The 22,645-nt window shown below is 35.2% G+C and overlaps 1 protein-coding gene across 1 annotated transcript; it reads left to right on the forward strand.

The window, feature by feature from the left end:
• The first annotated feature begins 1,721 nt into the window (after positions 1-1,721).
• Positions 1,722-6,559, forward strand: LOC120073404 (calcium-transporting ATPase 2, plasma membrane-type-like). Its single transcript, XM_039026247.2, has 7 exons — positions 1,722-2,479; positions 2,996-3,050; positions 3,131-5,073; positions 5,163-5,321; positions 5,430-5,601; positions 5,706-6,004; positions 6,166-6,559. The coding sequence occupies exons 1-7, from the start codon at positions 2,303-2,305 to the stop codon at positions 6,403-6,405; spliced, it is 3,045 nt and encodes a 1,014-aa protein (XP_038882175.1). The 5' UTR covers positions 1,722-2,302; the 3' UTR covers positions 6,406-6,559.
• Positions 6,560-22,645: the final 16,086 nt, after the last annotated feature.

The raw sequence follows: 22,645 nt of genomic DNA on the forward strand, positions 1-22,645 counted from the left end.
TACTTCTTTTTAGTTATCAAAATTTGACTTGTTTTTTAAACCATTGGTGAAAAGTAGATAGATAACAAAGAAAGAAAATTGGAGATGAAGTAGTGTTCATAGACTTAATTTTCAAAAACAAAAAACAAAATTGCTACAAAATGGGTCTTAGTTTTTGAGTTTTTGTTTTTGAAATTTGTGTCTATATACACTACTTTCACATCCAATTTTTTTCTTTGTTATCTACTTTTTACCCTGATGGCTTAAAAAACTAAGCCAAATTTAAAAAAAAAAAAAGTTTTTGATTTTTTTTTTTTAGAATATAGTTAAGAATTCAACCATTGTAATTCAGAAAGATGCAGATCGTGATAAGAAATGAAGAAGAAATATGCATAATTTTTAAAAATCAAAAATAAAAAACAAATTGTTTAGCTCGAGTCTTAATTATCAAGAAAAAGAACAAGAAATAAGAAGTAAAAAAAAAAAAAAGTAATAATAATTGCACACAGCTTAAATAGATTAAACGTCATTTATTTGTGTTCGAAATATATATAACTTGGGGAGTAAATTTGTAATTCAATCATATAAGAAAAATCAAAATCTAACCTTAAATTTTATAGATGGTATAAATTAAAACAATTAATGCATAATTTTCATATGTATATAAGATTCCTTTAAATTCCTTTAGATAGTAATTTCTTTTTTCTAGAATTTGAGTGATTCTCCATTTGCCCACATTCCTTTAGATTTCTCTATATGTTTATAAAATTCTATGTGAAGGTTTTTTTTTTCCTTACCATGTGATTTTAGAGGGTCTTAAGATAAATAATTTTTATTGAAGTTATTTTAAACTACCACAAATAAAATTAAAGTTTTGAGTATAGATAAAAATTATTTTTTAATCTATAGATTTTAAAAAGTTATACTTTTAATTCTTAAATTTTGAATATGATTTTAATTTAGTCACTAGATTTCAAAGTATTAAAATTCTATCATAAATATTTGAATTTTGTTTCAATTTGATTTATAGGTTTCAAGATTTACACTTCTAATCTCCATTTTCATTAAATATCTACTTCTAATGTTTAGTATTATAATTATAATTAATTAATTTTATCTTTTTTTTTACTATTAAAATTAGTTTTAAAATTTCATTTCATAACTATTTTAAATTAATTAATAAACAATAATATCAAAGACTAAATTGAGTATTTAGTAAAAAAAAAATCAGGTTAAAGAGTAAATTTTGAAATTTAAGATGTAAACTAAAACAAAATTCGAACGTTAAAAATTAAATTATAATATTTTAAAATTTATGGATTAAATTAAAATTAAAATTTAAAATTAAAAGTGGAATATTTGGAAGAAAAAAAGTATATATTTTTTTTCAGAATAAGGAAGACGTGAATATTGTCCCTCGCATAAGCTAGAAAGTTGGCGCGTTGTCCACGTATTGAACGCGTTTGAAAGTCGGCTTTATGAGTCCACCTTTTACATTTCGTTCCTATTTCTTCTTTTAAACTAAACAATAAAGCCAAGTGCTCATTTCCCTCCGTCTTTTCCAGCCATCAATGTCGAAATTTCAACTTTAAAAAATTATTTTAATTTCAATTTCAATTTGAGCCAATTGATATTGTATATCAGCATATGCACAATTACAAATAAAAAAAGATATAAATAACAAAATATAATTATAAATATAAGGAAACTATTTCTAATCAATGGAGAGAAAGTACGACCATACTTTTTCATTCAACAATTTATAATATTGATTGGAACTAAAGTTAAGACGCTGACTTTATTGTCAAGGAAAAAAAAAAAAAAAAAAGAGAAGCAGATAAAAAGGAGAAAAATAAAAATAAAAAAGCAAAAACTTTTTTTTTTTTTGGTTTTAATAATTGAATCTAAATTTCGCTAATTTGGATTAAGAACGAGTCCGAGAAACAGGAGAGGAGTAGACTGACGGTTATATAACTAAAGTAATGGAAAAAATTTCGGATCAACACTCAAATTGATTGATTAGCTGATACTAATTCCTTCACCCTGCCTTCATCTTCTTCCTCCTCTGCAATTCATTCTTTTTTTGGATTTTGTTTCTGAATCCAAAATGGCGACGTAGAGAGAGAGGAAGATAGAGATTTCTCTTTATTATACTTAATTTCTGGTAATTGTCGTAATTTGTTATTTTCACGAAGCATCGCTGCAAGTCCGACCCACATCCGTGGAAAGTGAAATTGAAATTTGCATCAGGACTTCCTTTCGTTTCTATAATATAAAAACTGCGGATACCTAAGAATTTATTTTCACTAACTCACTGAGAAAAATGGAAAGGTTTTTGGAGGAGAATTTTGGTGGCGTCAAACCTAAAAACTCGTCTGAGGAGGTGCTGCAGAGGTGGAGGGAGCTTTGTGGAGTCGTCAAGAATCCCAAAAGGAGGTTTCGTTTCACTGCTAATCTCTCTAAGCGTGGCGAAGCTGCTGCTATGCGCCAGAATAATCAGGTTCTTCTTCCTCTTCCTATTTCCATTATCTCTCCTTATGATCAATCTCATTCATTTTTATATTCTGCTTATTTTTTTGCTTTCTTCCGCTTGCGGAGAGAAAAGCAGCATTGTTCTTTTCAATGCTTTTCTTCGGTATATTCTATTAGTGACTATAAGTGAACCCCTCACCCAAAAAAAGAAGAACAACAACAAATATGCTTCAATATCTCTAAATCTTTTCAAGGCCTCTGTACAATAATAATTAAATGCACGAATTAACAGTTAAGTTTAAAGTATAGATATATCAAAGCTGGAGGTTATTTATTTGAACCCCTTCAATGTGTTTAGTTTCCAAATACTATTGATAGTTGCTCATTGGGCTAAACTCACACCGAAAAAAAGGGGGTTCGGTTTCGTGCTAATTTTCAAGTCCATAAGTGAGAAGTATTGATATAAGAGTATTAAATTTGATGTATTAAGCTTTTAGGTTTTTTCTTCTGCTATGAGCTGACTTACCCACTCCTATTATTGTAGGAGAAGTTGAGGATCGCAGTTTTAGTCTCAAAAGCTGCATTTCAATTCATCCAAGGTGAGTAGTTTTGGAATTTTGACGAAGTGGCTATTTGTGGAGGTTTTCTTATATTTGATGGAATTGACATGGTATCTTAGGTGTGCAACCAAGTGACTACACCGTTCCCGCGGAAGTCAAAGCTGCAGGTTTCCATATCTGTGCTGATGAACTTGGGTCTATTGTTGAAGGCCATGATCCAAAGAAGTTTAAATATCATGGTGGGGTTGAAGGCATTGCACAGAAGCTCTGTACATCAACAACAAATGGGCTTAATGGTGATGCTGATGCACTCAACCGTAGGCAAGAGATTTATGGAGTTAATAAATTTGCTGAGAGCGAACAGAGGAGTTTCTTGGTGTTTGTTTGGGAAGCCCTTCAAGACATGACTCTCATGATCCTTGGACTCTGTGCTTTTGTCTCTTTGGTGGTTGGCATAATAACAGAAGGATGGCCACATGGGGCACACGATGGCCTTGGAATTGTTGCTAGTATCTTATTAGTTGTGTTTGTCACAGCAACTAGTGATTATCGACAATCCTTGCAGTTCAAGGACTTGGATAAGGAGAAAAAGAAGATATCAATTCAGGTTACAAGGAATGGTTATAGACAGAAAATGTCAATCTACGATTTACTTCCTGGAGATATTGTACACCTGTCTATTGGGGATCAGGTCCCTGCTGATGGCCTATTTGTTTCAGGGTTTTCTGTGTTGATTGATGAGTCAAGTTTGACCGGAGAAAGTGAACCAGTGATGGTGAGTGCAGAAAACCCTTATCTTCTGTCTGGAACTAAAGTTCAAGATGGATCCTGCAAGATGATGGTCACTACTGTTGGGATGAGAACCCAATGGGGTAAGTTGATGGCCACTCTTAGTGAAGGTGGAGATGATGAAACTCCATTGCAGGTGAAATTAAATGGGGTGGCAACAATTATTGGGAAGATAGGTCTTTTCTTTGCCATCATCACTTTCGCTGTGTTGGTTCAAGGATTGCTTACCCGTAAAATCCGAGAAGGGACTCACTGGAGCTGGTCTGGAGATGACGCATTAGAGATATTGGAATTCTTTGCTGTTGCAGTTACAATTGTTGTTGTTGCTGTGCCAGAGGGGCTTCCTTTGGCTGTGACGTTAAGCCTTGCCTTTGCCATGAAGAAAATGATGAATGATAAGGCACTCGTCCGTCACCTGGCAGCTTGTGAAACTATGGGTTCTGCCACAAGTATTTGTAGTGACAAAACTGGAACAATCACCACAAATCACATGACAGTAGTCAAATCATGCATTTGCATGAATGTCAAGGAATCATGTAATAATGCGTCAGGCTTCTCTTCAGACCTTCCAACCTCTGTTGTCAAACTTTTGCTGCAATCAATATTCAACAACACTGGAGGAGAAGTTGTAATCAACAAAGATGGCAAACGTGAGTTGTTGGGTACTCCCACTGAGACTGCATTATTAGAGTTTGGTCTCTCACTTGGTGGGGATTTTCAGGCTGAGAGACAGGCAGGTAAACTTATTAAAGTTGAGCCGTTCAACTCTTTGAAAAAGCGGATGGGTGTTGTCCTACAATTTCCTGAAGGTGGTTACCGTGCTCACACTAAAGGGGCCTCGGAAATAGTATTAGCTGCCTGTGACAAGGTGATCAACTCGAGTGGTGAGGTTGTTCCTTTAGATGAAGCTTCCATCAAGCATCTCAATGTTATTATTGATCAATTTGCTGGCGAAGCTCTCCGAACACTTTGCCTTGCCTATATGGAACTGGAAAATGGATTCTCTGTTAATGATCCTATTCCAGTTTCTGGCTATACCTGTATAGGGATTGTGGGTATTAAAGATCCTGTTCGCCCTGGGGTTAAGGAGTCTGTTGCAGTTTGTCGTTCAGCTGGTATAACTGTACGAATGGTTACTGGTGACAATATCAATACTGCAAAAGCTATTGCTAGGGAATGTGGAATTCTCACTGATGAGGGTATAGCCATTGAGGGTCCAGATTTCAGAGAGAAGAGTCAAGAGGAATTGCTTCAAATTATTCCCAAAATTCAGGTGCTTAGTTATTTTCCAAATATATCTGCATCATCCAATTTCCCACAATTAGTCTATGTTAGTTAAGAAAACTCCTGATTTTTATGTAGGTGATGGCTCGATCTTCACCTCTAGATAAGCACACTCTGGTCAAGCATTTGCGGACCACTTTTGATGAAGTTGTTGCAGTTACTGGCGATGGGACAAACGATGCTCCTGCACTTCATGAAGCAGATATTGGACTAGCAATGGGCATCGCTGGAACTGAGGTGAGTTTAACATTGAGCTACTCGAACTCCAAGTAAAAATATCCATATGAGTTTACGATGTTCTCTGCTGTTACGATTGTTTGATTGACCTTTGTTTCCGGCTTTCAGGTTGCCAAAGAGAGTGCTGATGTGATCATTCTTGATGATAATTTCTCTACAATAGTGACTGTGGGAAAATGGGGTCGTTCTGTTTACATAAACATTCAAAAATTTGTGCAATTCCAGCTGACTGTTAACATAGTGGCGTTGATCGTAAACTTCTCTTCAGCTTGTTTGACAGGTTGAAACACCTCATATTGTTTGGTTCACTTATTTTATTATTACGCCCAAAACTTCTCGTTTTCCTTCTTCTGCTAACCTTTTGGTGTGAAAACGTTGCTTCAGGTAATGCTCCTCTTACTGCAGTCCAGCTCTTGTGGGTGAACATGATTATGGATACACTTGGAGCACTGGCTCTCGCCACTGAGCCTCCAACTGATGACTTAATGAAGCGTTTACCTGTTGGGAGGAGAGGAAGTTTTATCAGCAATGTCATGTGGAGAAATATCATGGGCCAGTCCTTGTATCAGTTCTCAGTCATATGGTTTCTGCAGGCCAAAGGGAAAGCAGCGTTTGATCTTGACGGCCCTGATTCTGATCTGATATTGAATACGCTCATCTTCAATTCCTTTGTGTTCTGCCAGGTACACACACTTATTGTTCCTAACCTTTTGAATTTATGCTACTGTGAGTAGATGGTTGATGATATGATCAAATCCAACCACTTTCTGAATTTATATACTACATTATCCGAACCTGTCTACTCAATTAACTCAACTCATGTGACCGGATTTTCTTGTTTCAGATTTTTAACGAAATAAGTTCGAGGGAGATGGACAAAATCGATGTGTTCAAAGGCATACTCAATAACTATGTGTTCGTTGCTGTCATTGGTTCCACCATCATCTTCCAAATACTCATCGTCGAATTCCTGGGAACATTTGCAAGCACAACCCCTCTGACTATGTCGCAGTGGCTCTTCAGCGTGGTGATTGGATTTCTAGGCATGCCAATTGCTGCTTTCTTGAAGATGATTGCAGTATAAACAAAGCCACATTTAAGCACAGAGGAAGATGTTTCTTCAATCACATAGATTTAGTGAGGCCGTTGTTTGTTTATCGGACTTTAGTTTAGCTCTGTGATTTCTATGTATTATATTAGTGGCCTACGATTCGTTAAATTGAATATCTATTCCTTTATATGCACCATTCTTTTATTCTTTCATTTTCATCCCACTCCAGTGGCAGTGGTGGGGCGGATGACAAACATACTTCCAATACCAAGATTATATTCTATTTTCTTCCTTCTTCAAAATTTTGTCGGTGTTCAAGTAAATTCAATCATATAACTATTATTGTCATTGTTTCTCGGATATTTATACTCGTTTGTACTGGTTGATGCATTACGTTTGATTTTAGTTGATATGAAGTAATTTAGTTCTCAGTGGTTAAACTTTTAACACGCAGTTTTAATTTTATACTTCGAAATTTGCAATAATCTAGTGTGACGAATTACTGTGATGAATATTTTTCAGGATTCAATTTTTTTACCTTTTTTCTAAAGAAAAAGAAGATCGTTTTGAATTTATAGGTTAAAGTACCAATTTTAGTCTTTAAACGTCTGGTCATTCACCTTTATAATTATTTTAATTTGTCCAAGTTTTTAAAATATCAGATAAGCTCATGAATTTTCAATTTTCCAGAAAATTGTCCAAAATGACGTAAAATCTAAAAACTTTTCTATAATTGACCTCTTTTTAAAAAAACTTATTTGTCATTGACCTTTTTCACATGTGAAATACTACTTTTATCCTTGATTTTAAAATGGCTCCTACCGAGTTAGACGAGTGTACTATTTCACTTACACATTCAAGGGATTGTTCACATTGTACTCAGTCTCTCATTACGCAATCATTTATCTCATTTTCAATCATCGTCTTCAATCATCCTCCGAGATTTTTGACACCTTTTCACCATTCGTTTCCACACCTTTTCCACTGTTCTCATATTCTGAAAGGTGTGATGCTTTTATCCTTGAATGCATGATAATTTTCGTTGTTGTTTGAATGCTTAGCCTTAGCAGAACGTGTAGAAGATGTAGTCGCTGAGTATAGGGTTAGGGATCGTTGAATAGAAGGGTAGGGATCATTTAGCACATGGATAACGATAGCATATTATTTGTTAAATGATCATGCAACATGTACTAAACAATCGCTTATCTTTTGCTAAAAGATTGCTTACCTTTTGCCAAAAGATCGTTAGCTTTTTGCTAAGAAATCACTTACTTTTTGTTCAACGATCTTCACTGTCTGTTTATTGTTGTATCTGTTTGCTAGATTTTGCTATGATGGCGCATTCAGGCCTGTTGAGAAATATTTTCCTACTACAGTCTCTTGCTTGGTCCACATTGGAAAAACGAATGGGATTAATAAGAAGCTAACCCAAGAACAGATGGACATGTTTAGGAAAACATGCTTTGGTCCACAATTAGATGTGAAGCTTGTATTTAATAGGCAACTTTTTCATCATTTTTTGTTAAAGGAGGTCAGAGATGAGAAGCCAGATGTCATAAGCTTCAACATCCTGGGGAAGAAGGTAACATTCACCCAAGATGATTTTAGTTTGATAGCTGGGTTGTGGTCGGCTAAGGAAAGACTTAAAAGGGATACCGATGGTGAGAGGCTATGACACCTCATACTTAGACCGAAGGACCCAAATGATAAGGATAAACTTTGCAAGGATGTTGAGACTGCATTTGTAAAGTTCAGATTTGCAAATGACAAATATGTTGTGGAGGTGACATTTATGTTGTACATCGAAATGTATTGATGGGAAAAGATAAGAAACCCCAGTCAATGTAAAGACATTTGGGATAGCCGAACATTGAAGTCTTCAGACACTATGATTTATTGTCGATCATATTTAATAAAGTTCTGAAAAGTCTGAAGAACATTTTGCACGGAAAAAAGGAGGCGCACAAATTGAAGAGACTGACAAATCCTAAACATGTCACATATTATACTATAAATGGATTTTCACATGCATTCCAGGTATGTACTTTTCCAATTTATTTCTATCTCAATGAATTTGTGAGATATATATGTCTAACAATGTTCCTTTATAAATATAGGCATGGGCTTACAAGATATTGTCCATATCTAGTAAGTTCATAACTACTAAAGTCAGCAGGAATGCAATACCACACATTCATTAAAGGGAATTGAATCATGGTGGAAGTGTGTGATCACGTTATTTGATTTCTTGAAAGAATTAAAGATACAAAAACTAGAAAAAGGTTAAGCAACATACATTTGTCGATCCAAAAATGTAGCAAAATTTTCTCCTTGAACTGGTAGTCTTCTCCTTGAAGTCTTTCTTTTTCACAAGATCTTCCTTGCTATGACTCTGGCAAGGATTCAACTTGTGAGAACCACTCTTGAAAGAATAGAGAGAATAGGGAATAAGAATTTGGGAGAATTTCTAGAGGGAGAGTTTAAGAGTAATCGTAGAGATTATTTTTATAGAGAGTAGAAGTGAGTTCCATGAGGGTTCCCTAGGGCCCTATTTATAAATCTTTATAGGGTCACTCTTAATCCTATTAGGAAAATTCCTCTGCAGGTATTTTAATTAAATATTCAATAATATCTAATAAAAAATATCTTTTCGTTTAATTTCTCATATTAAAAAGTTTAAAATATTTGAATCATATTTAAATTTTTATATTTTCGTAGATGCTCTTTAATTTGAATCTCATTGAAATTAAATAATTAATTATTTGAATCATACTCAAGAAAATTTAATTCTCCCAATATCTATTTAATTTGAATATTATTCAAATTAAATAATTTATTTATTTATATGGATCTCATCCAAATAAATAATTAATTATTTGATTCATATTCAAATAAATTAATTCTCTATATTATAAAGTTATAATTTGAATCTCATTCAAATAAACTTTATAATAAATCACGTATTTAATTGTATTCAATAGTTTTCCTCATAAATTTGAATATTTCAAATTTTTCTTTCACTATATTTGATTCTTATTGGTCCATGGTGAGCTAACAAGAGATTTATGGACCTACAGATTATAAGCTTCAATGATCCAAGATTAATTAATTAAACTCTTTAATTAACTACGAGACAAACCGCTATAGACCTATAGTTGAACTCTTATGCATTGTAGTATACGTTGTGTCTATGGATATAATCAGTATAAGCAAGTCGATTATTCACGAGTTGTTCATAATTACATTTTGATCAAAATGTCTATTTCACCCCTGTAATTACATCTTTTCCTTAAGTATCATTGATTCCTCTAATGAACAATTTGTTTATGGTCCAACCATAAACTAAGTCCCTCTAAGGCCAGTGAGAGGGTGTGACCTCTGGTTCAAGACTTGAAATCAACACTTAAAACTTGTAAAACCTACACCTTACTTTCCCTTTTTAATTATGTTTATTGTTTGAGTTAAGCAAAATGATGGGGTTAAATATTTAAGTTAGATTGGATTTGTGCATTTTGAGGTAAATGATAAGTTTAAAGAAGGAAAATATTTAAGTATGGAAGCTTAGCTCTTAGATACTTACTACTCTAACCTTATAGAGAGAATTTTTGGCTAAGTGTTGGTCGTGATGAGGGGTGACTGAGCATCGAGTGAGTATAAGGCAGGCATCGAGTATAGTGATCGAGGAAGGGTCGAGCATCGAGTGTAAGCGAGGAAGTGTCGTGTATCGAGTACGAGCAATCGAGTAAGGAGCGTGCATTGAACGAACCATCCAGCATCGAGTATCCCATCAAGTATCGAGTCCAATCAGTGAATATTCAACAGAGAGACATTGAATTTTCCATCGAATAATGACCCTTCTCCATCGTGTTTTTCTAACGAGGATCGAGTTTGCTCGAAATGCTCAGTTTTAAACTTTTCTTTTAGTTATCCGAACAGATGGCTTAATCTCGGCCCTTAATCTCCACTAGTGTGTGAGGTGACTTAGGGAGATTTCATGCAAAAGGGTTGGATGGTAGTATAAAAAGGGAAGAGAACTCCAAGAGATCATTTTGGATGATTTCCTCGAGCAAAATAGACGAACTTAGTACCGTTAGAAAGCTCTGTGAGTTTAGTTTCTGAAATTAAGCCTTTACAAGGGAGTTCTCACTGGAAAGAGGGTGAGAGAAGGAAGGAAGAGTCGAAGGTTCGTTTTCGAGCATTTTCGGGCACTTGATGAAGAATCATAGATCTAGACTGAACCACTTGGATTTTCAAGCCAAAATTTTAAGGTGTTATTGCTAACATCATTTCAAGTAAGTATGTAGAGGAACTTTTGCAAGGAAAGGTCTGGGGTTCGAGTTACATATTTTGGAAGTTAAACCTAAAATCTTTGCTCAAACAGGGAGTTGCAGTTTAGGGCTTTTGGGAGAGATTTGAAGGCTCAGGTTAAACCATAAGGAGTTTTATACTGAAACTTTGAGGTAACGTTGTTAACAAAATTCTGAACATGTTTGGAAAAGGAACTTTCTTAAAATGAGTTCGAGTTTTCAAGTTATTGACATTAGATATTGAATTTGAAAATTTTGGACGAACAGGCAACCCCTTGCTAAGTATGAGCTTGGTTAAAAAAGTAGTCTCAAAAGGGAGACCAAAGTGGAAACTAAACTCTTATTCCTTTATGTGTAGGAGCTACATTCATTGGAGAGGCCTGCAAAGCTTAGGAAAAATCAAGCCTAAAAATCCACGAGTGACTAAATGTTTTCAAACTATGTATATAAAGGAACATGCGTTCCAAATGAATTTCATGCTAGCGTTCATGGGTTTTCCAAGCAACTAAAGTTTATACTTATGTCTTAAAGGATTCATGGAATTTCTTAAGCATGTTGTTTTAAGTTATTTAAATGAGTTTTACTAATCCTAATGCATGTTGAGATTGAATGAAAGAGTATTGCAAACCACATGTTTATAGTTGTGAAACATGCATGTTGAATTGTAATAATGCTCTTATGGCGAAAGCTAGGTAAGTACTATGTCTAAAGCTTATGATGCTAAATTTTTTATGAATGTTATGTTTCTAATAAACTGGATACCGAAGGTATAGAAGGTATCTGAGGAAGTACCTAAGATGTTGACGATAATTAGTATACTCCACGTGTACATAAATAGTTCTTTATGAGAGGCCGAAGTATGGGTCTCTTGGCTATAGCCTTTATAATGGGACCGAAGTATGGGTCTCACAGCCATGAATGGACGTTGGGAGCTTGAGCTATGAATGCTTGTTCTCAACTAAGGTTTGACAGTATGATTGATTATGACGCTATGATTAATCTATGATACTATGTAAGTTGCTTGAGATTATTTTCAGCATGTTTATTTATTTACAATAATGCAAATGAAAGGCTTGAGAAGATCTGTATTTCTATGAGTCACTCATTGGGCAACCAGCTCACTGTTTTCAAATGTTTTTCTTTTTTCCAGGTAGCAGTTAGTTTCCTCGCAGTTGAACCCACTGCAGCTTGCCACTCAAAGCTCGGTTATCGAAGGAAAAAGCTTAGGTTAAGATTGTTTTGATGTACACATATTTTGAGAGGAGTCTTGGACTTGTGAAACTTATTTTAGGACCCATGTTCATTCTTATGCTTTTTGTTGGACATATGTTTGTTGTTTTGGATTTGTAATTAAGTTTTATGCTGGTTAAGTCATAATTGATTTATTTCCAAGTCGTTTTTGCATATTGAGGTCTAAATCAGGTTTCACTTAAGTCAGGCAGTAAGTGCTAGCAAGTAGGTCGGTAACTGCTACCGTCATGTTCCCTTTTGATTTTAGAGGGTAAACCGGGAAGGGTGTGACAGAACTACTCATCTACTTACCCTATACGGGAAGGAGTTAATTCCATCTTATGAAGTTGTATTCCTAGCTCCTATTTAGTCAAGTCCTAAAAATGGTAGGCTTAATGAGTTGGCGACTCGAGCCACTCTCGATTATGCAAATCAAAGGACTAACCTCACAGACAGAAGTTCATAACTCTATCAGAATTAAGATCGAGCCACACATAATCATCCTATGAAATATTAATCTCATCAATTAACGAATTTACAAAGAGAGATTAAATATTTCTCGGTCTGGTCTATACAAACTCTTTGTATAGGATACCCCTACTCACATGTCTCCACATGGATGGTTTGGATCAAACTATTTGTAACTATTACAAAGTGAGTCGTCCATAGTATCACCAAGATAAGACACCTAACCTTATCCATATACTATAAACCTTTTAGGTTGTCTCTTGAACATGATCCACCTTGTATGTCAACTACATATTGTTCAAGACTACAAATGGTAACCTTGGATTTTTTCAATTAATGGATAAATTAATATGCACAATTAATAATTAAATTAATTAATTAATAAATTATGAGGCTTTAGAGCACAAATCCCAACATTCATTACATTCTTAAGTGGAATTATTCTCAAGCTCCATCTTAGAAGATGTGGAGAGGAATTTCTTTCAACCCAAAAAAGTAAGTTAGAATAACTTATTGTATGACTAAACGATCGTGTACCATTGTATACTCGATCTTATACTTTATAGGCGATTAAGTAAATATGATAAGTGATCTAGTAAGTGATCACATGCCTTTTCATAAGTGATCAAGTATATCTTTATACGCTATTATGTTGCTTGTCATAAACGATCATGTAGCAATATATACTCGATCGTTTATATCATTTATATTTTACTTGTTGTCATTGTTTATGTACAAAACATTGTTGTATCAAGACTTGTATCGACAACAGAGGAGATGAAGTAAGGATTGACTAAGAGGGATTGATCTAATGTGAGTGGTTGACCAAGGAATTGATAAGGCTGTTATAGAAGAAGATGGTGACATTATCCTCACTTATCAACATCCGGTCTGGTCCCACTCCCCACCATACTGAACAAAGGTGTGAAGTAGCGTCATTTGCCAATTAGAGAGAATCATATTTGAAATTACACATGAAATAACTATAGAATGTATGCAATTGCTAAGAAAAAGTACACGATGTTACGAAAAATGATATGCAATCACTAAGAAAATGGTATGCAATCATTAATCACATGGCACACGATCGTTAATAAAATGATAAGCGATCATACGCCATTGTCTAACTGATTACATATACCATAATATACGATCGCCAATAACATGGTACACAATCCTTTACCTGTGGTGAATGATTATATTCATTATTGAGCACACTTACCTCCTATTCGTTTCTGGGTAAGATGAATGGTCTTCTTCGATAAATGCTTTCTCTAGACCCACAAAATAGCTGGAAGAAGTTGAAAGTGATCGACCATGTGAGTTTTCGATTGAAAGTCATAGAACTGAGCAAGAAGTGAGATTGTTCGATTGAAAATAAAGAACTGAAAGTGATCTTCCATTACTTGTCAAATTCTTGATATCAATACTATTGAATGTTGATTTAACATCATTGATTGAGAAGAATAAATGTTCAAAGAGATTGAGAAGAATAAATGTTCAAAGAGAATGGAATCAAATTTTACTGTTGCATTGATGTTTGTTATTTGGTTATTGACAAACAAAAGCCAAAGGTTGAAGAGAATGGAAGTTCTGTTATTTGGTTGTTGAAGGTAAAAATAGTATTTCACATTTCAAAAGGGTCAATACCAAACAAGTTTTTAGAAAGAGATCAGTCATAGAAAAGGTTTTGCTTTTAAGGTCATTTTGAAAAAATTTCCCAATTTTATATATAATAAGTAATAAGTATAGACAATTTGTTACTTGAGTACAACTCAATTGGTTAAAAAATATTATTATGGGCGTGCTTAGCTCACCAACATGAGCCGAGTTAAGTTGGTATAATAAACCAACTCATTGTTTGGTCCACCAACTTCAAATGTTGGTGGAGTTGAGTATGTATATTTTATCAACTCACCCCAACTCACTCCAACTCACCCCAACTCTTCTTTCTTCCAATTTTTTAATGGCTCTACCCATCGGCCACTATCACACTCTGAGAACTAACTCTGGGCTCTGACAACCACCTTTGATGAAAACTCTGCCGACTAACTTCAGGCTCTGACAACCACATCCGATGACAACACCGACAATGAAATCCAGGCTCTGATAACCACCTTCGATGATAGCTCCGGCTACCAACTTCGAGCTCTGAATACCTTCGTGCGACCAACTCTGACAACCAATTCTAGACTCCGGAAACCACCTCCAATGACCACCTTCACATTACCAACTTCGACGACCAATTTCAGGCTCCGACAACAAACTCTGATGACCAACTTGATGACCACCTTCGTAGGCTTTGACAACTACCTCCGACTACAACTCAGACGAAAATCACCTTTGATGAACACCTTTGAGCGAGCAACTTCGATGATCAACTCTGGGTATGACAACTACCTCCGACAACAAACTCTGACAACCAACTCCAATACCACCTTTCTGCGACTAACTTTAGGCTCCAACAGTGACCTTTAACTACAAACTCTGATAAGAATCATCTTCGATGATCAATTTTAACGACCACCTTGCCCGACCAACTCCGAGCTTCGAAAACCACCTTCGATGACAAAATTCGACGACCTACTCCAATACTACCTTCATGCGACCAACTTTAGGCTCCGACAACCATCTCCGACTACAAACTCCAGCGAAAATCATTTTCAATAGTCAACTTCAATAGCCACTTCCGACTATTATAAGACTAATGACTGTTAAAGTATGTTGTAGAGTTGTTGATTATATAAAATATAGTATTTTGTCTACATATGTAAAAAATTGTAAAAGATATTTTTATTTGATTGAATTCACATATCAAATGAGTGTAAAGAATATTTAGACTAAGAGTCTGTATGTAGTTGAAAAGTATGTAACATATAACAAAAAAAAAACCCTAAAATGAATTTTTTTTCTAAAATATTTTCCAGCAAAAATTAGTGAAAAATAGCGATTTGTTCTCTGATGTCCAAATTTAGAGGAATTGAAAGAGAAATTGTTTAAGAAACGTGGTGACATTTCATTAGTGCTATGATGATGGGGGAGATTTGATTAAAAAATCATGACAAAGTACAAAACATAGAGAAACAATATGAAGAAAAAGAAGAAGAGGATGATGATAATGAAATCATGGACAAACATTAGGAATCAAAAGTTTTAATTTCTCTTTGGTTTCTCATTTTATTTAACCATATTTCTGCAAGAAATGTAATGGATTAATTGTTGTTCATTGCCCAAAAAAGAAAGAAAGAAAGAAAGAAAGAAAAGCTTTAGAAATTAAAAGAAAAAAAAAATTGCAAATCATATTTTATTCAAATAAAGATGGGTATAATTATTGAATAAAAAAGTTGTAAAACAAAAATAGTAATCATAAAAGCATATTATTCAAGTTAAAAGAACTGCATCAGATACCCTAGACATATGAACTCAATTCTGCATCCCAAACACAAACATATGAACTAAGACCAAATAATTCTGCACCCCAAACACGGACATATCGTAACGACCTGAGTCTAGGAGGGGGACAAGAATGAACTGAGACCATATCTGAATGAGAGGGATCTTGAGGACATGAAAGTATAGTCAAGAAATGATTAAAAGAACTGAAAGTTACTACCTATACCAACAAAGTGCACCTTCCTTTTTGGTAGCTCAATCATAGGAACTCCAAAGTTAAGCGTGCTTAGCTTGGAGCAATCCTATGTTGGTGACCTTCTGGGAATTTTTTTAGGGTGCATGTGAGTGAGGAAAAAGCATATTGAAAGTGTTAGAGTTAGATAACATGCAGCGGAAATATCAAGGATCCATAAGCATTCAAATTCATTAATTTTGACAGAAACTAAAGCGTGGTCTTCTAAAAAGAGGGTTTTAAGACCATACCTTTGAAGAACTCTCCAAGAACTTGATTGTACAACAGCAGTCTTCACCAAAAATCACCGTGAACCACCTCAAGATCTTCCCCAATATCTTCTTGAAGCTTTAGACCGAGTTGTGGGACTCAAGAATAGCTTGAAACGATGAAGAACAGTGAAGAACTCACAACAACTCAATTGGAAGAACTCTTTCTTCTCACTGAAATTTTATCTCAAAATTTCTATGTTAGCATGCCTTCAAATCACTCCAAACTTCTTTATTTATTGCAAATGAACATGTAAAGAAGAGAATTGCATGGCTTGCAGCTCATGCTTGAAGTATTAATGAAGAGAAAGAAATAGACTTTGTGTGAGCATGAAGAAGATGATATTGGAAAATCAACATTTTCCATTTTTGAACATGCAAAATCGATTTTCCAATTTTCTTTTTAAAATTAAAATTTGATTTCAAAACCATTTTGATTTTCTGAAAAATGATTTTCTAAAATTAATTTCATAAATTAATTTAAAATATTAATTAATTTAATATCAAATATTAAATTAAATTTTGCACAATAATCATCTTCATATATTTAAATATATATTCTCCTGTTCCGTTTAATTTGAACATTTCAAATTGATTTCTCAAGCTACTCTAAAGCTTAACCATTTACGAGCTAGTAGGGGGACCTCGTGGACCTACAGATCATGGACTCAAACAATTCGAGATTAATCGGTTAAACTCATTAGTCCAATCTAACCCCCTTTCGTTAACTAATGGGACACTCCACTATAGCCCGTAGCGAAACTCCCTTCACTGTAGATATATTATGTCCACTTAATAACCATAATCAGTAAGTCGATCTTTCACAGGTTGTTCGTAATCACAGCTAAGTCAAAATTACCGTTTTACCCCTGTGAATACATCTTGTTCCTTAAGTTCTTACTGACCCTCTAATGAACAATTCTGATTCATAATCTCTATGAATCAAATCCTTTCTCTATCATGAGAAGGCGATGCCCCGATTGTTCAAGACCTGAAATCAGTACTTAAGAGAATAACCTATCTGCTAACCTTAAATAGGGTAGGAGTGAATTCCATCTTGCAAGGCTATGTCCCCAGCTATTCATCCGATCTTATCCCCAAAATGGTAAGCTTATTGAGCAGTGTTGTTGGACTACTTTCATCGTTTGCAGATCAAATGATAATCACAAACAAACAGGAGTTCATAGCTAGCTCAGGATTAAGATCGAGTTAACCTAGATTATTTGATAAATGAAATAGTTAGTTTTAACAGTAAACGATCGTTATACAAAAAAGTGACTATTTTCGTGGTCCAGTCTATATGCAAACTCATTGCATAGGATGCCCCCTCTCACATGTCTCAACATGAACGATTTGTGGATCACATCATTTGTAGCACTTTACAACTTCTTGTAACAATTATAGAGTGGGCCACATCCAATAGTGTTACCAGGATGAGATATCCAATTTCATCCATATACTTATTAGACCATTTAGGCTATATACTATCAACTTGATCCTGTTTATGTCACTACATAAAGTTACAACATTCAGACTATAGCCAATGATACATTTATTGGATTTTCATAATAAGATGTAAAATCAACAAGTCATTATTATTGATAAATAGAATGTTTAATACGAACTGCGAGTTCTAGGACATTCCTAACAATTTCCCACTTGGACTAAAACTCCAGTGAGAACAAATATATACAATATAATGTTGAGAAACATAATGGGAAAAATACAATAAACTAGGGCATCTATAATACCATAGACAATCTCCCACTTGTCCTAGATTACACTACTCGAAGTCCTAGTCCAACTAGGTGGCCCTCAAAAACTTTAGCCGATAGGGCCTTTGTGAATGGATCAGCAAGATTGTCTTCAGAGGCAATCTTTGTGACGATCACATTTCCTCTATGTGCTATCTCTTGGATGAGATGGTACTTTCTTTCAATGTGTTTTCCATGTTTGTGACTCCTGGGTTCCTTTGAGTTGGCAACTACACCATTGTTGTCACAATACAGTGTGATAGGCAGGTGCATATTTGGAACAACTTCCAAATCAGCCAAGAATTTGCGTAGCCATACTGCTTACTTAGAAACTTCGCATGCAGCCACGTATTCCACTTCCATGGTGGAGTTAGCTATACAACTTTGCTCGATGTTTCTCCAAACTATAGCTCCTCCGTTAAGAGTGAAAACTGATCCTGAGGTAGATTTCCTGGAATCTACATCAGTCTGAAAATCAGAATCAGTGTATCCTGTAAGGATCAAATCCTTAGGTCCATACACAAACATATAGTCCCTCGTTCTCCTTAGATACTTGAGGATATTTTTGACAGCGGTCCAATGACCGTGTCCAGGATTGGATTGGAACCTGTTGACGATTCTAACTGCAAAACATATATCAAGACGTGTACACAACATAGCATACATCAAACTCCTAACTGCAGATGCATATGGAATTCTGTTCATCTCCTCAACTTCTTGAGGTATCTTAGGACATTATTCCTTGGACAAATGAATCCCATGCCTGAAAGGTAATAAACCTTTCTTGGAATTTTGTATACTATACCTTGACAACATCTTATCAATATAAGATGCCTGAGATAGTGCCAATGTTCTATTCTTTTGGTTTCAAAGATCTGTATTCCTAGAACATACTGAGCATCACCCAAATCTTTCATTTGGAATAATGTTGCTAACCATCTCTTTAAGTCAGCAAGAAAACTTGTCTCATTCTCAATGAGCAACATATCATTAACATATAGAACTAAGAATGCTACAGTTTTGTTGACTATCTTCTTGTATACACAAGGTTCGTCAACGTTCTGTTCAAAGCCATAAGATTTGATCGCAGTGTCAAATCTTATATTCCAGGATCTGGACGCTTGTTTCAATCCATAAATGGATCAATTAAGCTTACATACTTTCTGTTCCTGTCCTTTTTCGATGAACCCTTCTGGTTGAGACATAAAAATACTTTCATTAAGATAGCCATTCAGAAAAGCTGTCTTGACATCCTTTTTCCATATCTCATAGTCATAATATGTGGCAATGACAAGAAGTATTCTTATTGATTTGATCATGGCAACAGGAGAAAAAATTTCTTCATAATCAACTCCTTCTCTTTGGGTAAAACCCTTTGCCACGAGTCTGGCTTTATAGGTCTGTACTTTTCCAGTTTGGTCTCGTTTTCTCTTATAGATCTATTTACAACCTATAGGTGTTACCCTTTGTGGTTGATCTACAAGTTCCCAGATAAAGTTGAAGTACATAGACTCTATTTTATCGTCCATGGCTTTTATCCGTTGTTCCCTGTCGATATCTTCTATTGCCTGCTTAAAGTTTAATGGATCCTCTAAACCATCATCTTGTATGATGTTTTGAGTTTCTGTTAAACTCATGTAGTATTCAGGTTGTTGAATAACCCTCCCACTACGACGAGGCATCCTTAACTCTTGAGATGGACGTAACGGGACAACAAACATTATTAATGGACCAGCTTGATCAACAACTCTTGTTGATCTTTCTATAGTATCTTTAGACAGTTCTTGCAATATTAGTTTACTATAAGGTAGATGATTTTTAATATGATCCTCTTCCAAGAACGTAGCATTTGTCGATACAAATACTCTATCTTCTTGGGGATCATAAAATAATCCTCCTTTTGTTTCTTTGGTGTATCCTACAAAAAGACATAATTTTGAACGTGTGTCCAATTTTTTAGGATTCTGTAACAACACGTGTGCTGGACAACCCCAAATATAGAAATTACATACTCGTTTTGCGTCCTTTCCATAATTCATATAGTGTTTCTAAAACACTTTTGGATGGAACAACATTCAGAATAAAACTACAATCTGTACTGCATACCCCCAAAAGGACTGAGATAATTGAGCATAACTCATCATAGACCGAACTATGTCCAACAAAGTTCGATTTCTCCTTTTTGCAACATCGTTTTGTTGTGGTGTTCTAGGTGCTGTGAGTTTGGATTGAATTACATGATCTACTAGATAGTTCTAGAATTGCAAATCCATATACTCACCACCTCGATTAGATCGAAGTGTTTTAATTCTTTTACTTAACAAATTTTCAGTCTCAACCTTAAATTCTTTGAACTTTTCAAGAGTTTCAGATTTGTGACTGATTAAGTAATTATAGCCATATCGAGAGTAATCGTCAATAAAATTGACGAAGTACTAATATCCTCTTCGAGCTTTAACATTCATTGGACCACATAGGTCTGAATGTATAAGTTCAAGAGGTTATTTGGCACGAAGACCTTTGTCAGAAAAAGATCTTTTCATCATTTTTCCCTCAAGATATGATTCGCATGAAGGTTGGGAACTGTCTTCTAACTGATTTAGATGACCGTTTTTTACCAATCTCTCAATCCTGTTGAGATTAATGTGACCAAGCCTGAGGTGCCAAAGATAGGCGTTAGGAGAAATTTTTCGCTTTTTATTATGAGTCTCAGCCGTTTTAAACATCTCTATATTTAAAATTTAAAATGGCTTTTGCTTCGGTTGGTTTTAATATGTATAAGTTGCTATAAAGTCTTGCAGAACAGATATGTACACCTCTTGAATAAACAAACACTTCATTACATTCAAAAGATACACTGTACATATTTTCTAACAGACAGAAAATGGAGATTAGATTTCTTTTCATCTTTGGTACATAGAACACATTCTTAAGCAAGATAAAAGAATCTCCAAAAAAAACTTCACATCTCCCACTGCTTCAGCTGAAATGACTTCACTTGTTCCCACCTTGAAAGTCATCTCATATTCAGAAAGACTTCTCCAAGAACTAGTTTCCTGTAGAAAAGTACAAATATGATTAGCAGCGCCTGAATCCAATATCCAAGTAAGGTGAGAATTTTCCACTATACATGTTTCAACAACCAGTAAATCAAATTTACCTTGTTTAGCCTTTTTTGCTTTCTTATCAAACAGATATTTTGGGCAGTTTCGTTTCCAATGCCAATTTCTCCACAATGAAAATATTTTCCCTTGGGAGTTTTGTTTTTGTTTTTCTTTGCAGTGGCTTTCTTTTTCCCTTTTCCTTTCTTCTTCATTTGATCGGATTTATCTTTAGACAAAAAAGGACCAGTTTTCTTATCATCAGTGGGTTTCGTCCCTGATGTCAACACCCCTTATAAAACTTTTTTGATTTTGAAATAACATTTATTTCTTTTTCCTTCAGTTTCATCATTGATTGATAAGCTTGCAACTCATTCAACAGCATCGTCAAATTATAAGTGATTTTGTTCATGACAGCGTTTGTCCTGAAGAACAGATAACTCTCAGGAAAAGATTCCAGTATCATGCTCACTTGACTTGTCTCGTTTATCATTTCCCCGTGAGCCTTCGCAATGTTAAAATGAACCATCATGTTGAGAACGTGTTCTCTTACGTTGGTTTTATTTTTCATGCGAGTCATATAAACATATTTGATGGCTTCATGTCTAACAGAAGATGATGGTTGCCCGAACATCTCCTGTAATGATGCCATAATCTCACAAGCTGTGGGCATGGCCTCATGCTTCTTGTTAAGTACATCAGATATACTCGCTAATATATAGGCCGGGGCTTTCTCGTTCGCCCTCACCTACCTATCATAGACGTCTCGAACATTTCAGGTAGCCGTTGAACTGGGTTAAGGATCTCATACCGAGAGTTCCATGAGCGGGCTTAGATCGCTCCGATTTCACAGTGACCGAAACATAAACGATATACATTCTATACAAACAGCTATGCATATTAAACTCATAATCGACATGCTCAGAATACAATAAAACACAAGGAAAGAGTTCATACCAGATGCAGACACTCTTCGAACGGCTGAACCCAAAGCAGTGGAAAACCTCCCACCGATCTACCAGCACCCAGCGAGTCTGTCAACTGCAACAGCACGATCCGAACGTACATGAACAATACCGCAGGGACGACACCACCACAAGAGAAACCCAGGTATCCTCGGCATCAAAAACCCAAAGAGTGGGCTCTGGTGAGTTTAGTAGAGGATGGAGGAGAAGACGTAGTGTAGATGATAAGCAAATGGGAGATGAACTCTGCTATCATATAACGGAAATACTTCTCGTATAGTAGAGCTACACAATCGTTTAGGAAAAACTGAACAATCGTTTAGAAAAGATGTATACGATCGTTTAGAGAACGCGTGAACCAGACGATCGTTTAGACGAACGAGCTTCTATCGTATAGGCTCTTGCGATCGCTCTTTCACGGATTCTTTTTGGGTGCGGGCGATACGAATGCACAATTGAATAATAAAATGAAAACGATTTTCATAGCTTTAACTCGCCAATTACCATAACCTTCACAGCCCCACTTCCCACGTCCGAACGTGGATTAATCGGTT

The sequence above is a fragment of the Benincasa hispida genome, chromosome 3 (genome assembly GCF_027475165.1).
Source record: "Benincasa hispida cultivar pf3 chromosome 3, pf3_genome.v1.1, whole genome shotgun sequence".
NCBI lineage: Eukaryota > Viridiplantae > Streptophyta > Magnoliopsida > Cucurbitales > Cucurbitaceae > Benincasa > Benincasa hispida.